This window comes from Antechinus flavipes, chromosome 3, assembly GCF_016432865.1.
Source record: "Antechinus flavipes isolate AdamAnt ecotype Samford, QLD, Australia chromosome 3, AdamAnt_v2, whole genome shotgun sequence".
Taxonomy (NCBI): Eukaryota; Metazoa; Chordata; class Mammalia; order Dasyuromorphia; family Dasyuridae; genus Antechinus; species Antechinus flavipes.
Genome location: NC_067400.1, coordinates 496,831,697 through 496,849,083, shown reverse-complemented (window position 1 = coordinate 496,849,083; position 17,387 = coordinate 496,831,697). Strand labels below are relative to the sequence as shown.

At 33.3% G+C, this 17,387-nt stretch overlaps 1 protein-coding gene across 2 annotated transcripts in view; it reads right to left on the bottom strand.

Annotated features, from left to right (window-relative positions):
* Nucleotides 1–17,387, bottom strand: part of DYNC2H1 (dynein cytoplasmic 2 heavy chain 1) — a 377,984-nt gene that overhangs the window by 58,179 nt on the left and 302,418 nt on the right. For both annotated transcript variants that reach the window (XM_051986889.1, XM_051986890.1), the window contains 2 exons: nucleotides 16,186–16,395; nucleotides 5,544–5,633 (listed from right to left, as the gene is read on the bottom strand). In XM_051986889.1, coding sequence (XP_051842849.1) covers nucleotides 5,544–5,633; nucleotides 16,186–16,395 — 300 coding nt within the window. The remainder of the gene's footprint in view (nucleotides 1–5,543; nucleotides 5,634–16,185; nucleotides 16,396–17,387) is intronic.

Here is a 17,387-nt window from a genome sequence, read left to right as displayed (position 1 = left end):
AGGAATTCGAGTAGGTAATGAGGAAACCAAAAGATCATTCTTTGCAGATGATATGATGGTATATTTAGAGAACCCCAGAGATTCTACTAAAAAGCTATTAGAAATAATCCACACCTTTTGCAAAGTTGCAGGAAACAAAATAAACCCACATAAGTCATCAGCATTGTTATATATCATTAACAAAACCCAACAGTTAAGAGTTACAAAGAGAAATTCCATTTAAAGTAACTGCGGATAGTATAAAATATTTGAGAAAGTCAAGGGAAAGTCAGGAACTACATAAATAAAACCACAAAAACTTTTCACACAAATTAAGTCAGATCTAACCAATTGGAAAAATATTAAGCGCTCTTGCAAAGGTCAAGCAAATATAATAAACATGATAATACTATCTAAACTAATCTTTTTATTTAGTGCTATACCAGACTCCCCAAAAACGATTTTAATGACCTAGAAAAAATAACAACAAAATTCATCTCGAAGAACAAAAAAAGGTCAAGACTTTCAAGGGAACTAATGAAAAAAATCGAATGAAGGGGGCCTAGCTGTACCAAATCTAAAACAATATTGGAAAGCTGTGGACACCAAAACCATTTGGTATTGGCTAAAAAATAGATTAGTTGATCAGTGGAATAGATTATGTTCAAAGGACAAAATAGTCAATAACCTTAATAGTCTAGTGTTTGAAAACCAAAGACCCCAGCTTTTGGAATAAGAATTCACTGTTTGACAAAAACTGCTGGGAAAATTGGAAATTAGTATGGCAGAAACTAGGCATTGATCCACACTTAACACCATACACCAAGATAAGGTCGAAATGGGTTCATGATCTAGGCATAAAAAATGAGATTATAAATAAATTAAAAGAACATAGGATAGTTTACCTCTCAGATCTGTGTCGGAGGAAGGAATTCGTGACAAAAGAAGAATTAAGAGATCATTATTGATCACAAAATAGAAAATTTTGATTATATTAAGTTGAAAAGCTTTTGTACAAATAAAATTAATGCAGAAAAGATTAGAAGGGAAACAAAAAACTGGGAAAACATTTCATAGTCAAAGGTTCTGATAAAGGCCTCATTTCCAAAATATATAGAGAATTGAATCTAATTTATAAGAAATCAAGCCCTTCTCCAATTGATAAATGCTCAATGGATATGAACAGACAATTTTAAGATGAAGAAATTGAAATTATTTCTAGCTGTATGAAAAAATGTTCCGTCATTATTAATCAGAGAAATCCAAATTAAGACAACTCTGAGATACCACTACACACCTGTCAGATTGTTTAGGATGACAGGGAAAGATAATTCTGAATGTTGGAGGGGATGTGGGAAAACTGCGACAATGATACATTGTTGGTGGAATTGTGAATACATCCAGCCATTCTGGAGAGCGATTAGGAACTATGCTCAAAAAGCTATCAAGCTGTGCATACCTTTTGATCCAACAGTGTTACTACTGGGCTTACAAACCAAAGAGTTCTTTAAAAAGGGAAAGGGACTCACACGTGCAAAAATGTTTGTGGCAGCCCTCTTTGTAGTGGCCAAAAACTGGAAACTGAGTGGATGCCTATCAATTGGAAAATGGCTGAATAAATTGTGGTATGTGAATGTTATGGAATATTGTTGTTCTGTACGAAATGATTGTTGTTCTGTACGAAATGATCAGCAGGAGGATTTCAGAAAGGCCTGGATAGATTTACATGAACTGATCATGAGTGATGATGAGCAAGACCAGGAGAGCATTATATACTTCAACAACTATACTATATGATGATCAGTTCTGATGGACTTGGCTCTCTTCAACAATAAGATGAACCAAATCAGTTTCATTTGTTCAATAATGAACAGAACCAGCTATACCCAGTGAAAAAACTCTGGGAAATGAGTGTGAACTACTACATAGCATTTCCAATCCTTCTGTTTTTGTCCACTTGCATTTTTGATTTCCTTCACAGGTTAATTGTACATTATTTCAAAGTCCAATTCTTCTTGTGCAGTAAAATAACAGTATGGATATGTATACATATATTGTATTTCATATTTACTTTAACATATCTAACAAATACTGGTCTACCTGCCACCTGGGGGATGGGGTGTGGGGAAGGAGGGGAAAAATTGGAATAAAAGGTTTGGCAATTGTCAATACTGAAAAAAATTACCCATGCATATATCTTGTAAATAAAAAACTATATAAATTTTAAAAAATTAAAAAATAAATAAATAGCTTACTGTTGGATTATGTTTTCTAATTCATTTCACTACTCTATTTTACACTATTTATTTATACTCATTTTCACTTATATAAATATATGTGTGTAAAAGCATTTGCATACATACTTATATGCTTAACTATACCACTCATATTCAATAGATATATATTACCTATAAACATGTCTCTCTGTATATGTCCACATGTGCATGCATATGTATGTATATGTATAGTATACACACACACACACACACTCACATTGTATTGGGTGAGAAAACATGCAATTATGTACATGCCAGAAAAAGATATGAAAATGGAAGGTAAATTAAATGCAAAGGCACTGGAGACCCTGTGGAGAAAGGTTCTCTTTTTCTTGTCTAGTGTTGTGTACATTTCAGTTTGAAAGTCAATGTAAAATATCTGAGCAAAAAAAAAAATCTAACGTGTCTGAATTTACTGACACTATCAAATTATCAGTGATTTTCACATATAGGAAGATGTGTGGATCTATAGAGCTGAAAAGAATGCAGGAAAAATGAGACATCCTCCCTTAATTTGATTACCTCTAAAGGAGTCAGGGTCAAATGAAGGGGGAAAAGAGGAATGTTAAACCGAATGACTTATAAATTGTATAATGAGAGATTGATCGTGGGGGCAGATTTCATATGAGAAAGTTGGAGATATAGACTTATCTGGATAAAAGAGAAGATGGCTGCAGCCAATCTTGTAGCATTTTCTATTGACAGGCAATCAAAATAATGCCAAGAGACCTGAAAAAAACTGTCATCAGTGATGACTATACTGGTTGTCTAATTAATTTAGGATCCACTTCTGAATTTCTGCTAATCTACATAAACCAGTGTAGGAATGTGTAAGGCCAAGTCTTGTCTCTCTGAAGCAAAATGAAGACCGGTACATTAATTAAGAGGCTACTGAAGCAGTTTGGATGAGAGGTGATGAGGGCTTGATCTAAGGTAGAAGCTTTATAATTAGAAAGAAATAGTCAGACACTAGAAATGTTATGGAGATAGAATTGATAAGTTTTGGCAAGTGACTGAGAAATGTGAGATTCAGTATAGCACAGCAAAAAGGTTCATTGCTAGAATAAATCCAACATGAACTATTCAGTGTGGTTTCACATTTAGGGGTATTGCTCTTTAAGTAACTCTCCAGGGAAGATAGATGGCAAGCAGACATCTGACCACCAAGTAGAAGCTTTCTATAATAGGCTATAAAGCTTGTCTTGTACAATTGCTTTGAGACATTTGGAGGAGTTCCCTTGCAATGGAGATGGCTGTCTTCAACTTCAATGACTATACTGGAGGTGGGACATCTAGTTACTTCCATTGCTGAATAGAATGTACTAGTGGATGTGAGAGCCCTCAATTGCTATGGATGACAATTTTTGTGTTAGCTGAAGTTGAGGAAGATTGAGGCTGGGTAATAGATCAGAATAACATTTGAGAAAGGTTTACCTAAGTTGCAGAATCAGCTTTGTGAAGAGGTTTATAAAGGAGTTTTAAACATTTTGAAACATTTTTTCCCTATTGGGGAAAACAAAAGTTCAACAAAGAACTTGTGTTGCATCCCCACCCTCCCAACCATGTTATTAAGTTTACTTTATGTATTTATTCTTGGTTTGTGCTGTTTCCACAAATTTCTCCTTTTAACGAACCAGCCTCAAGTAGAAAATGAGTAAGTTGGAATATATATCTAAACTCTTTCAAACATTACTTGTATTCTAAATTGTATGAGTACCAAATGAGCATATATGACATGTTACCAAGCAACAACTTTTTGAAGAATTATATAATTTAAATTCTTTTGATTCTTTGCTAATTTTAATTATCAGTAATAAAATGTGACTATACAAGTATAAGTTTAACTGTGCAAGAGGATTCTTATTGGTCATTTAAGACTGGATTGGCTGTTTATGCTAGGACAGTAGGAGTAAATATATTCCTTGGCTGTGGACAGGCCTGCTTGGATGTTATTTGGCATCCTCCTGTTCCCAGTTGACATGAAACAAGGAAGCTGCCACTGTGCTCTGACATGGCCAGAAATCATCTGACCTCTGTTACTTGGGGCAGGAGAAAGGCTATTCATCCTGCAAAGTGTTTCTTTTTAAAAATCTTCGATTGTGATTAACAAAACTAACACAACCCATTAACACCAACAGATCCATTCCTCCACTCTATTCACAACATTCAAGAAAAAACATTCTCTCCTATGTGTTTTCACTTTGTGAGAGAATGAGTCTCAGCACTAAATTCTCAGACAACACTCTAGTAGTCCCAGTGTGCAGACGCCATCTTATCAGAAGCTCTTAGTAAAATCCCACCAGTTCTATTCTAGCTCCTTGCTTTCTTTTTGCTGCCCATATGGAAATAGACCACTGTCCCTCCTATTCTTGCCATTATGATTCCCATTTTTCTAGGGGCATAAGGATATAATTTGTCTCCTCTGAGAATCACAGATAGATACAAAGGGCCAATTGAGAAAAAACTCCAAGTAATGTAGGAAAAAAGAATACCTATGAGCATCCTGAGTATGAAATCAGAGTTCTTACTTAATAGAAAACTTCTAGCAAGTTGTAAATTCAGCAAATGGCAACTGATGAAAATACGGTTCCAGGTACACAAACAGTGCAGCTATTCTCTACCTACTGAGTGTCTATGTTTTCACTATATCTCAGTTTCTCTGCAGCAGAAATGATAATACTGATTATAACTGCAACCGCTTGCTCTATGTGAGATTTTGGCTGAGCTCAATCTGAGTTGATTTCATGCCAGCTGCTCTCTTCTGAATATCTAGTGATTTCTGTGCTTAACTTTTATTAATTTGAAACACTGGACTTCCTAATCTTCTATTTAACAACTGTTTTTACTACATAACTCATTTGCTTTTTATATTGGATAAGAGGATTTTATTTTTTCCTCCTCCAAATCTTTACCATCCTAAATTTGTTTATTCAGGATATGAGGTAGACAAATCACAGTCACTCATAGCAAGCCTCCTGACACTATAGTCTTTCTATCTACTCAAATACAAGTCCAAGGAGGAAGTTGGTCTTTGCTATTGAAAAAAAAGTATCTCTGTTGAATTATAATGAAGGATAGTGCTGTCAGCAGGTGGTGGTAGCTTTCCTAAGACCCTGAGCTCAGAGTATGCATTTTTTAAATGATGAAAATGTGTGTGACTATATAAAAACATTTTAAAACAGTGATTATTTAATAAATTCATCTAAACCTGTGGTGAGGTTGATTCTTAAATACTAGTAGGCCTAATTCATATTCACAGGATGACAATCCCTAAGGAATATATTTTACCTGTATTGCAAGTGCACGAGCTACAAGACCTCTAAGATATTGTAAGGGATCTTCTGGGCCTTCCCACTTGCTCTGCCATATTAGAGGACACTGCAAATAAAAAAGTCACAATTAATTTAATAATAATCTTTTGATTTCAATATTACAGATGGAAAAACTACTTAAGATCTACTATTATGGACATGTTTCACTAAAAACATAATAGTTTTTACCTTTATAATCTCTCTCATCTGACAACTTCTCTCCATTCATGCCTTCATCACCCCTCATCCATACTGCAATATTCTCTTGATTTGTCTCCTTGCCTCAAATATTTTCCTATTTCAGTAGATCATACACACCTGTTGCCAAAGTAATTTTCTTTAAATTCCAATATGACCACATAATTCAACTCAAATAACTCCAGTGGCTTCCTATTTCCTCCAGGATATTAAGCAGATTCTAAAGCCCTATACAATCTGCTGTTCACCTATATCTTTACAGCTTCAATGGATATATATCTTCTTTCCCCAGGATGCAAAAATCATCAAAAATGGCCTTTTTGTTTTATACAGGAAAATTCACTTTCCATATTCTTGTCTTTGCCTTAGCTTTTCTTCATGTATGGAATATACTCCCTCCTTACCACCAATTTATAGTCACCTTCTTCTTTCAAAATGTAGTTCAAAAACTTTTTTTAAAAAAAAAGGTCAAATGGTTAAATGATTTAGGCATTTAGGGTGATAGCAATTATGAGAGCAAGGGATGGTTTAGCTATCAGATCATTGGAGAAGGTAGGGATTTATGGCCAAAAATGAACGATAGAACATTATGTCATGCAAAACAGACAACTGTGATTACATTAACAAAACTAACAAAAGCAAGACAAGAAAGGAAGTAGAAAGCTGGGAAAAATTTTTTTACACCCAGGGTTTCTGATAAAAGACCTCAGTTCTAAAATATATAAAGAATTGAATCAAGTTTTAGAGTAATTCTCCAATTGAAAAAGAGTAAAAAATATAGGCAATTTGCAGATGAAGAAATTATTGTCATTAACATTCATATGGAAAAAAGATGTAAATCGCTACTGATTACAGTAATGCAAATTAAAACAACTCTGAGATACCACTTCACATCTCTCAAATTGGCTAAGATGACTGGAAAAGATAATGATTATACTGGGACATTGTTGATGGAGTTGTGAAATGATCCAAGCATTCTGTAGGGCAATTTGGAACTATGCTTGAAGGACTATCTCATTGTTTATACCCTTTGACTCGGCAGTGGCATCATAAAGGAGGGAAAAGGACCCATATGTGCAAAAAATGTAGCAGTTCTTTTTGTGGTAGCACAGAACTGAAAAAGAGTAGATTTCCATCAATTAGGGAATGGCTGAATAAGTTATAGTATATGAATATAATGGAATATGGCTGTTCTATTAAAAAATGATGACTAGGCTAACTTTAGAAAGCTCTGGAAAGATTTACATGAACTGATGCTAAGCAAAACAAGTAAACCCAGGGATACATTGCACACAATAACAGTAAGAATGTGTAATGATCAACTATGAAAAAGTTGGTCTTCTCAGTGGTTCAGTGATTCAAAGCAAACCCAATAAACTTAGGATGGAAAGTGCCATCCACATCCAGAGAGAGAACTACAAAAATTGAATGTAAATCAAAACATGCTCTGTTGACTTTTGTTCTCTCATGGTTTTCCCCTTTTGTTTGAATTTTTCTCTTCCAAAATAATTCAAAAGGAAATATGTAAAAATATGTAATATATATACATATATATACATACATATATACATATATATCCAACAAATTAAGAACTAGAGAACATTATGAAATGCAACATATACAACTTTGACTATATCAAATTTAAAAAGAACTGCCTTATAAAGGAAAATTTTTCTGACCTCATCAACTGTTAAAGTCCAAATTTCCTTATATTTTATATACATTTGTATTTATTTACTTCGTATTTATGCTATATATATTTATGTATGTGCTGGTTGTCTATAAGACTGATAAACTCCTTGTGAGTAGGAAATGTTTTATTCTGTGTACTTGTACAAACAACACCTAGCACAATGTCTAGCAAATAGTGAGAAACACTTAATATTTACTGGCTAATACTGCTACAAAAGCTATCGCTTTAACTTTATCACTTTGACATCTATATTCTCTCCAAAATACTAAAATTATGTTTGCAATTCATGGAATAAATATATTCATCTAAGAGAAATGCTAATTATCGGTAGCCCAAAGAGCAATAGAAAGATATATTGTAGATATAAGTATGGAACATGCTATGTGGGAGGAAAGACCTCATAAATGACACATATAACCAGAAAGTAAGGTAAGCTGGTCATGTTATCAGAATGAGGGGCAATGGTTACACTGTTTAAGTATTACAGTGGTATTCTCAAGACATTAAAATACTCAGTGGAAGGTCGTCAGATCAAGGAGTCTCTGAAAACATGGACATCATACAAGATGAAAAGACAGATAAGCAATATACTATGGTGTTTTCAGTTTAACCTACTATGTCATATTATTCTGAGGCAGAAAATTCATGAAGGCAGGAACTGTCTTTTTATTTTCACATTTCCTTTAGTATGTGAACAGACAGCTCTGAAAACAGTAATCACTCTTTCTTTCCTTCAAAACACATTTCAATTTAAGGTTTTTAGATCATAAACTGTGATGGACTTGGCTCTTCTTAGTAATGTGATAATTCCAAATAACTCTAATAGTGTTGGGATGGAAAATGCTATCCACATCCAGAGAGAGAAATATGGAGATTGAATATGGATTAAAGCACAATATACTCACCTTTTTTATTTTATTTGTTTGTTTCTCTACTTTTTCTTTTCTTGTGTTTTTTTCTCTTTTGTTTTGATTTTTCTTGTACAACATGACAAATATGGTACATATATTTAAAAGGATTATACAGGTTTAACCCCTATCAAATTGCATGCTTTCTTGGGAAGGGAAAATAAAGGAGGGAGGAAGAAAAATTTGGAACACAAAGTTTTACAAAAATGAATGTTGGAAATTATATATATATATATATATACTTGGAAAAATAAAATATTGAGGAAAAAGATTTAAGCTATCGTTTATGTAGAAGTAATTAATTCTACAATTAATCTACTATCTACAAAGATAGTAAATCATTTTTATTACTTTATAGTCATAGTCATAAATTACAAACATCACATATTGTATATGAGAATTACAAGCAATCCTCCAAATGTGACTAACATTTTAATGAAACAATTGTCATTTAGTTTTCAAAATAGTAATAAAGAAAAGCCAAAATATGATTTACATTTTAAGTTATTGCTGAAAAAATTTCAAAGACCAAGTATATTTTTTATTATTCTTTAAGAAAAATTTATATGGGGAGGTTTCTGGAAGACAGTAAGTCAGAAAATTTCAAGCTCTCCAGATTTCCCCCACAAACAAAACAAAATTGTACCTCAGGGCAAAAACAGACTGGTGAAAAACAAACAGGACTTGGGACAGAGCAGAAGTTTCCTGGGATAATCCAAGAAAAACTTAAGAAAGATCCCAGGATGGGATTCAACCAATATAGAGTGTAAACACTTCCAGGGTAGCAGGGAGTCCTAGGGCTAGTAGGTTCTGAAGAAGCCTCAGCCCCAACTCCAGGAATTTTCACCTCTGGACAGTGGGGAATGGGGAAGGATAAGTATTGAGAGAACTGAGGGAACATCTGCTGATTAAAAATGCTAATTAAAACCAGCTGTGCTGCAGAGACATAGGCTGGGTGAGAAGGAACTTTGCAAAACACCTGGTGGGATTCAGAGGCAGTGGGACAAGGATGCTGCTGGCTAGCTTAAGGCACTTGCAGGAGAGTGGAGTTTTAGGTTTGGAGTTCCAGGTCAGAAGGTAAGCTAGAAGCATCATCCCCCTACCCCAACCCTCCAGGATTAGAAGTGCTTACAGTAATAGTGCTCATTTAAAAAACGACAACAACAACAAAACAAAAACAAATAAACAAACAAACAAAACCAAAACAGACAAAGAAGAAAAAGCCCAATGATATAAACTTACTATGCGAATAGGGAATACTAGGGTTCATCTTCAGAAGAGGACAGTGGGAAAAAAAACCCTTAAATGGCTACCTGCCCAGAAAAAAGGCTTCAAAAATCCAATGAGAAACTGAAGAAAAACTGAAACAAAGGAAGAAAGAAAGGAAAAAAGGAAGGCAGGAAGAAACATCCAAGAAAAAAATTATGAAAAAAAGTTAACCAATCAGAAAAGGAGACACTGAATCTTAAAGAAGAAAATAATATTTTGAAATCTAGAATTGAGCAAGGGGAAGCTAGTGAAGCTATAAGATAATAACAAATAACAAAATAAAATATAAAGAATGAAAAAAATTATAGAATGTTAAACATAAGAACAATGACAGATCTGCAGAGCAGATCAAGAAAACTTAAGAATAATTGGATGACCTAAAAGCTGACTAAAAAAAAAAAGAATCTTGACACAATAATGAAAGAAGTAAATAAAATTGTCCTGAATTGATAGCAGATGAGAAAAAAGTAGAAACAGAAAAAATCCACAGATCACCACCTCAAAGAGATCTTATAAAGAAAACACATAGGAATATCATTGCTAAATTTTGAAACTCCCAGATCAAAGAGAAAATTTTACAGAGGGAAAAAATTCAAATATGCTGGAGCTTCAATTATAATTGTACAGGATTTGTCAGCAGGTAAAATAAAAGACTACAGGTCCTGTTATAATACATATTGACCATCTAAAGAACTAGACCTGTGGCCAAAAATAACATATCCAGCAAAACTAACCATAATATTGAACAAAAAAAAAATGGATATCTAACCAACTTGCAGATTTTCTGGACTTTGTCTCAATCAAACCTGAACTCAATAGAAAATTAAACATATAAGAGCCAGCATCAAAGATTAACTTCAAGGAACTCAACAAGGACAAAATGTTTATGTTTTTACATGGAAATATATGCTATGTGTTTAAGATTGATATCAGCAATTGGGTAGCTCAAAAGATAGTAGAGCAGAACTAAGTATGATCTCACTCTAAAAAACAAAATTGTCTAGGAAAAGGTAAAAATAATAATTATGCTAAACAAATAAGGTAAGGGGGAAGAACCAACACAGAGGCACTATAGGAGGGCTGGTAGTTCTGAGAACCTACTCACAATAGGAATGGGTTTGAGAAATATATACACATATACATATACACACACATATATACATATATATATGTGTGTGTATATGTATAATATCAAGGGTACAGCACCTTCCAAAATCTATAAAGAAATAAGAGTGAAGGGAACAGAATAAGATGAGATATATATAGAAGGGTGTAGATTTATGCCAGGGGAATGGGATAAAGAGTTGACAAATGCAGAGCATATCCATTAGGTTTTGCCCCTTGTAAATTGGCTCAAGCTTTATCTAGTTTGGATTAGCAAAATCTTGTATAGGCTAAACAATGCATGGAAATACCAAGTCTTTCTAAGGGTATTTAAAAAGACTGAACTTTAGAAAATAGCAGAAAAATACTCTCAAAGTTTCTGAGCTGGAAGGAATCTCAAAGGATAACCACTTGAACTTGAATCTTCTCAAAAGATACCCACATATGTAGTTAAATTATGCTTGAAGACTTCCAATGAGGAAGAAATTATTATCTCCAAAATGGAGAACAACCTATTTTGGAATCATTTTGGTGATAATGAAGTTTCTTTTTACTTCAAGCCTCCATTTTCTTCTTTGTAACTTCCCCCTGACCCTTATATCTCATTCTGCCCTCAAAGAGCAAGCAAAACAAGACTAACCAGTTTTCCACATGAAACCTTGAAAATAATTCTCTTGTATCCCTTAAATCTTCTCTCCTCTACCCTAAACATCTCAAGTGCTTTCATGCATGATTGACCATCCTGGATGTCTTCCTTTGAATACTTCAGTTATAAAATGTGATATCTACATTGTAATACAATGCTCCAAATGGGATCTGACTAAAGAAGAACACAATGATAAAACTATCACATTCCTAGTTGTAGATATTATGCTATTCTCTGGGCAGACTAAGATTATTGGCCATATCATATTAAATTCAGTTTACAGAATACTAAAATTCTCCACATCTTTCTAAGACAATTCACAATCTAGTCAAGCTTTTCCAAACCTTGAACTTAATATAATTTTTGGAACTCATATAAGACTGTAATATCGATTAAAATTCATATTATTAGATACAGCTTGTCAAAAAACTTTCAGATCTCCTTGCCATCCATCATGTTAGCAATCCAACTTTAGCCTGTATCATTTACAAATCTCATAAGCATTTATACAGTGTCCAGTTCACTGACAAAAATATTTTGTCAGTCCAGTATAAATCTTCATGACCATATATGGTATTTTCTTGACAAAGATACTGGAATGGTTATCCATTTCCTTTTCTAACTCATTTAAAGATGAGGAAACTGAGATAAACACATTTAAGTGACTTGCTCAGCATAACACAACTAGTAAGTATTTGAGATCAGATTTTAATTCAAGAGGAAGAGCCTTCTGCAGATAGCAGCATGCATTCATATGCACTCTTATACATGTATGTATGTATTTATAAATGTGTGCATGTTATATATAACATCAGGATATTAATATATCTTATTAGATATTAAAGATGAGTCTTCCTGACTTTAGGCTCTGCATTCTCTCCATTGTGCCAATTAGCAATTATGGTAAAAAAAAAAATGAAATTAAGAAGTGAAATCTAGATCTGGATGGTGATGGTTAGAGTACTTGATCAACTGATTTGAAGTAAGAAAAAATGAGTTCGGATTTTGCCTTTAACATTTATTAGTTTTAAGATTCGATTTCTGTGTCATAATCCACATTTCTAAAATGAGCATAATAATAGTTCCTATACCTCATGAGATTGTTGTATGGCTTACAAAACATACGTAAAATGCTTTCCTGTAAAGAGCAGGAACTCTGGAGAAATATAATTAAGACTCAGTATGATTTAATCCTAAAACAAGGTTTAAGTCAGTGGAATTGATAATGATTCTCTAGTTTACATGTACTTATATTTCTACAAGTTGACACCTATTCTACAAGATTGACACCTATGATGATGTAATTGTAATAAGAGTATTTAAACAGAGGACAAAGTCAGCCACAGAGATTCCATCTTTGATCAGCTTTGTGGTGGCTCTCCTTGGTTTTGGTGGAGGAATCAGATCAGACCATATTTGAACTTAGCCCCTGACTTCAGGGCTTGTGCTCTATCCACTGTGCCACCTAGCTGCCTTATATTGTTTTTTTTAAGGCCTGATTGAAATAGTTGTTGAGGGCTGGAACTCTGAAAAGGTATACTTAAGATTCAGTATAGTTGATGAGATAATAATTCTCTAGCTATAGATGTATTCACTCTAATCATATACTTAAGGTAATATGGTGATGTGATGGCTCTTCTGACAAGTTGGTGCATGCTCAAGTGTGGTTGGGCATCCTCTGTGTAAGATAGTGACGTGATTGTACTGGAGTATTTAAGAGAGTCACAGAGGACTCTTGCTCTCTTGCCAGCAGCGATCTCAGTCACAGAGAAGACCTCAGGCTCCAGAGTCCAGACTCCATCTTTGACCAGCCATGTATCTGCTCTCCTGCTTCCTTCACTTCACTCCCCCTCTAAGCCCATGGCTGATCTCCACCAGGAACTAGCCCAGACATTACAAATAGTCACCAAGTACTTATTAAGTATTTATTATATCAGGTTCTATGCTAAATTCTAAGGATACAAAGGCAAAACAATTCCTGCTTTCAAGAACTTACATGTTAATGAGGGAGACAGCACACAAATAACTATTTATAGTGAAGATATTCTTAATGGAAATAGAAGGCATGTCAGAGGAAAGATCTTTCTTCTCTTTCTTAAGTCTTTTCTTGTGTTGTCTTCCCCTTTAGATTGTAAACTCATTGCGGGCAAGGAATGTCTCTCTTTTTATTAGTAGTCTCCCCAGAATTTTACACAATATCTGGCACATATGTGCTTAATAAATGTTTATTAGATTGGAAATTATTATTAAGATAGGCCAAGAAATTATTAGCTATTCTGAAAGAATTCCAAATAATTAATTTCCCATTACTATTATCCTTGTGACATTTCCCAGAATTTTCACTTTTTCTACTTTTTTCCATCAGGTGGTGCACAACACTGATGTCAAAGTCAAACACAAATAAAGACCACTAAGCTATTCAAAAGGATACTTGTGTGTCATATATTGACTTAAAAATCACATATTAACATTATCTATTTTCTATATATTTTATTTATCTTATACTCACAGAGGCAGATATGGTAGGCTTCAATGTAGCCTACAGGTTCTATCTTTGAAACCTTTTGTCTATACTTTAACCTTAAAAATCATATTGCTGCTGTGATGATCACCTATACTATGCCTCTTCTGATCATTATCCAAATACTGCTCATCATGATTTACCATCCACAAGTTCATCAATTTTTTCACATGAGTACATCTTTTTTTTAATACAAATTCTTTATATATAATTGTATTCTACTTCCTCCCTTTTGGTGACAAAGTGAATAGAGCTTAAGCTTTGGAATCAGGAAGACTTGAGTTTAAGGCTGGCCTCAGACACCAATTAAAAAAAAAACTTAAAAAAGGGCTAGTTTCTTGGTAAGACATTGACTTACTAGCTGTGTGATTCTGGGAAAATCACTTCTCCTTTTTTCACCTCAGTTTCCTCATGTGTAAAATGTAGACTGTAAAGTGTCTAATACATAGTAAATATATAAATGTTAGCTAAATATACCCTTTCAGATCTATATTCTAATCATCAGTATGATTTATTTAAGATTTAGTAATATTTATAGGTCAAATTTGCTTCTTTGAGTTAAGACTTTGTATTTTACCTTGCTTATAAACGTTACATATACTACGTATATGTAAATCAATATCTGATCAATATCTGATGCCATGAGTTTTATTGCTGGCTCCCTTCTTAGATATCACAAAATAAAATACATTTTTCTCATTAATTTTAAGCATAAAGTTTTTTTCTTGTGGAAAAACAATCAAAACCCTTTTCAGTGTAAGACTTACACTGAGATAATAACGATTTTTATTTAAAAAAATACACTAGCCTTCCCAATATGCTATGGCTCTACCCTAAGGTCTGAGGTTTGTTGTTGAGGTTTTTTGTTATTTTGTTTTGCCAAATTTATTTAAAATAGTGATACACAACACTCTCACTGAAGAATTCATTGTGCTAATGAGATTTCATGACTGACAACACATCTCTTCATAATTGGAGACAACTGAAGACTAAAATGCATTCTTATAGCATTTTGACAACTATTGCTATTACAAATATTGTAGAAAATATAGGGAAATAAAAGCCAATTAAAATAAAACATCTAGAGCAAGAAAAGATCCTCTAAAATAGGAGTTCTGTGTTTGTTTGTTTTTAATCTTCTTTGTATTATGAGCCCTCCAATTTACTGAAGTTTATATACACTTTTCCTGAAAACCATTTAAAAATATATAACATAAAATACAGAGGATTGTAAAGGAAACCAAATATATCAAAATATAATTATAAATTTGGTTTTTTTTAAACAAGTTCACAGATCTCAAGTTAAAAAGCCTTAATCTAAATTGAATTTTTCCTCAAGATATTTGGGAAAAAGGACAAAATATCCAATAGGTATTTTTCCAAAACAGTGGGAAGGAATGATATTTTATAAATTGTGATAAAAAACATATGATATATTTGTGTTCTAAGTATAAAACTTTCATTAACTCATTGTGATTCTATGAAATATTAATAAAGTATTAACAAGGGCACAGCCATTGTTGATCTTGCCACAGTCATCACTGTTCAAGTTTTTGGTGTATATTGTTCATAGATATTATGTTTGCTCAAAATAAAATCTAATACATATCTTCTCCAGGGACACATACAGTATATGATCATAAATAAAATCATCCAGGAAAAAATAACTACCACAACATGATCTAATCTGACTCCATTGTTTTTTTCTTGTCGGCATACTTGCACAGGAATCCATGGTGTGATCGTATCATAAGAGCTAGACTAACATCAGTGAGTGCAATCCTACCTACTTTTATATGCTGTCTCCAGGCAGCCAGATGGTGTAGTTGAAAGAGTGCCAGACTTAGAATCATGAAGATTGACTTCAAATACCATCTCAAACACTTGCTAGCTGTATGACCTGTACAAGTTAAGTTATAACATTTCTCATTCTCAGTTTCCTCATCTGTAAAGTGAGGATAATAATAGTATCTAGTTCATAGTTTCTGAGATGATCAAGCTAAATTCATTATGTAATTACAAACCTCAGAGAAATATTAATAACTATTACTATTGTTACTAGACAATATTTACAAAAGTACTTAGTACAATACCTGGCAAAGAGTTGAGTTTGATAAATGTATTCTCTTTCCTCTTCATTTTTATTATATGGTTTAATTCTTTGGAAAGAGAAATGATATGAACCATGACTTTTCCTTTTATACACTTAATAAGATGGTATAAAAATCAGATATGATCAGACACAGTGGCATCTCTATTCCACAAAAACAAGGAGCTTACCTTTTGGTTTAACAAGGCACTTGCCAATTTTTGTACTTCAGAACTCAACAGTGTTGTGCCTCTGATCACTTTGCTAAGAGCTGCAAGTGACTGATGGACACTCTGAACTAAGCGAATGGCATTGAACTGTTCAAGAACAATGAACGATAATATGGGAGATCCTTGTCGTTCATTAGGTGAAGTCACTTTCTGGTGAATCAGGTTGGAATTCTAAAAGAAGAATACATGTCATTTCATTAATAGATGCCTAAGAATATTTTAATTATTAGTTAATCAAAAATGCAGTATGATTTTTAAAAGCCACTCTTGACTATCCTCCTGCAGTATTTTCCACATGGAGTAAGTTTGTACTTTTATTGGAGTTAGTAGTTTGTAATGTAGTTTTGCTTTACCCTCCTTAATTCACCATGGGCCTGTATATTGTTGGGAAGATAGCCATTTCATAGGATAATAAGGACATGGGATTTCAATTAAAGTTTTAAGAGACCTTAAAAATTTCTGAAGTTTATCCCCTTTGTTTTCCAATAACTAGGCAGAAGTCTTAACAAGTGAAGTAGCCTGTTCAAAGACACACATTCCTATGAGCCTCTCCTAATTCCAGAGCCATAGCTTGGTTCACTGTCCCTCTGCAGAGTGGAACCACGTTAAAGTTCAAGACAAAGGTACATTGTCTTTTTTTGTACAAGTCCTCAACAAATTTTATGATTCTCCTCTCTGTCCTCTGTGGGGGAAATACTCATATGATTAACAAAAATATACAACTAGGGAAATACTCTACACGTGCCAAAAGTCATCAAAAAAATCAAACAAATATTATAAATACACTAACATTTCTGTCATTTTTTAAACTCTATGAGTCATCACAATATATTTTTTCAGAAAAAAAATTGGAATAAAAATTGGATAGAAATTGAAATGAGCAGAACCAGCAGAACATTGTACATAATAACAGCAATATTATATGATGATCAGCTATAAATGACTCATGATGGAAAATGCTGTCCACATCCAAAGAAAGAACTGATGGAGTGTGAATGTTGATCGAAGTATACTATTTTCACTTTCTTTATATTCTGTGCTTCATTCCTTTGGGTCTGTTTCTTCTTTCACAATTATGACTAATATGGAAGTATGTTTTTCATGATTGCACATATATAATCTATATCAAATTGCTTATTTAGGAAGAGGAAAGAAGAGAAGCT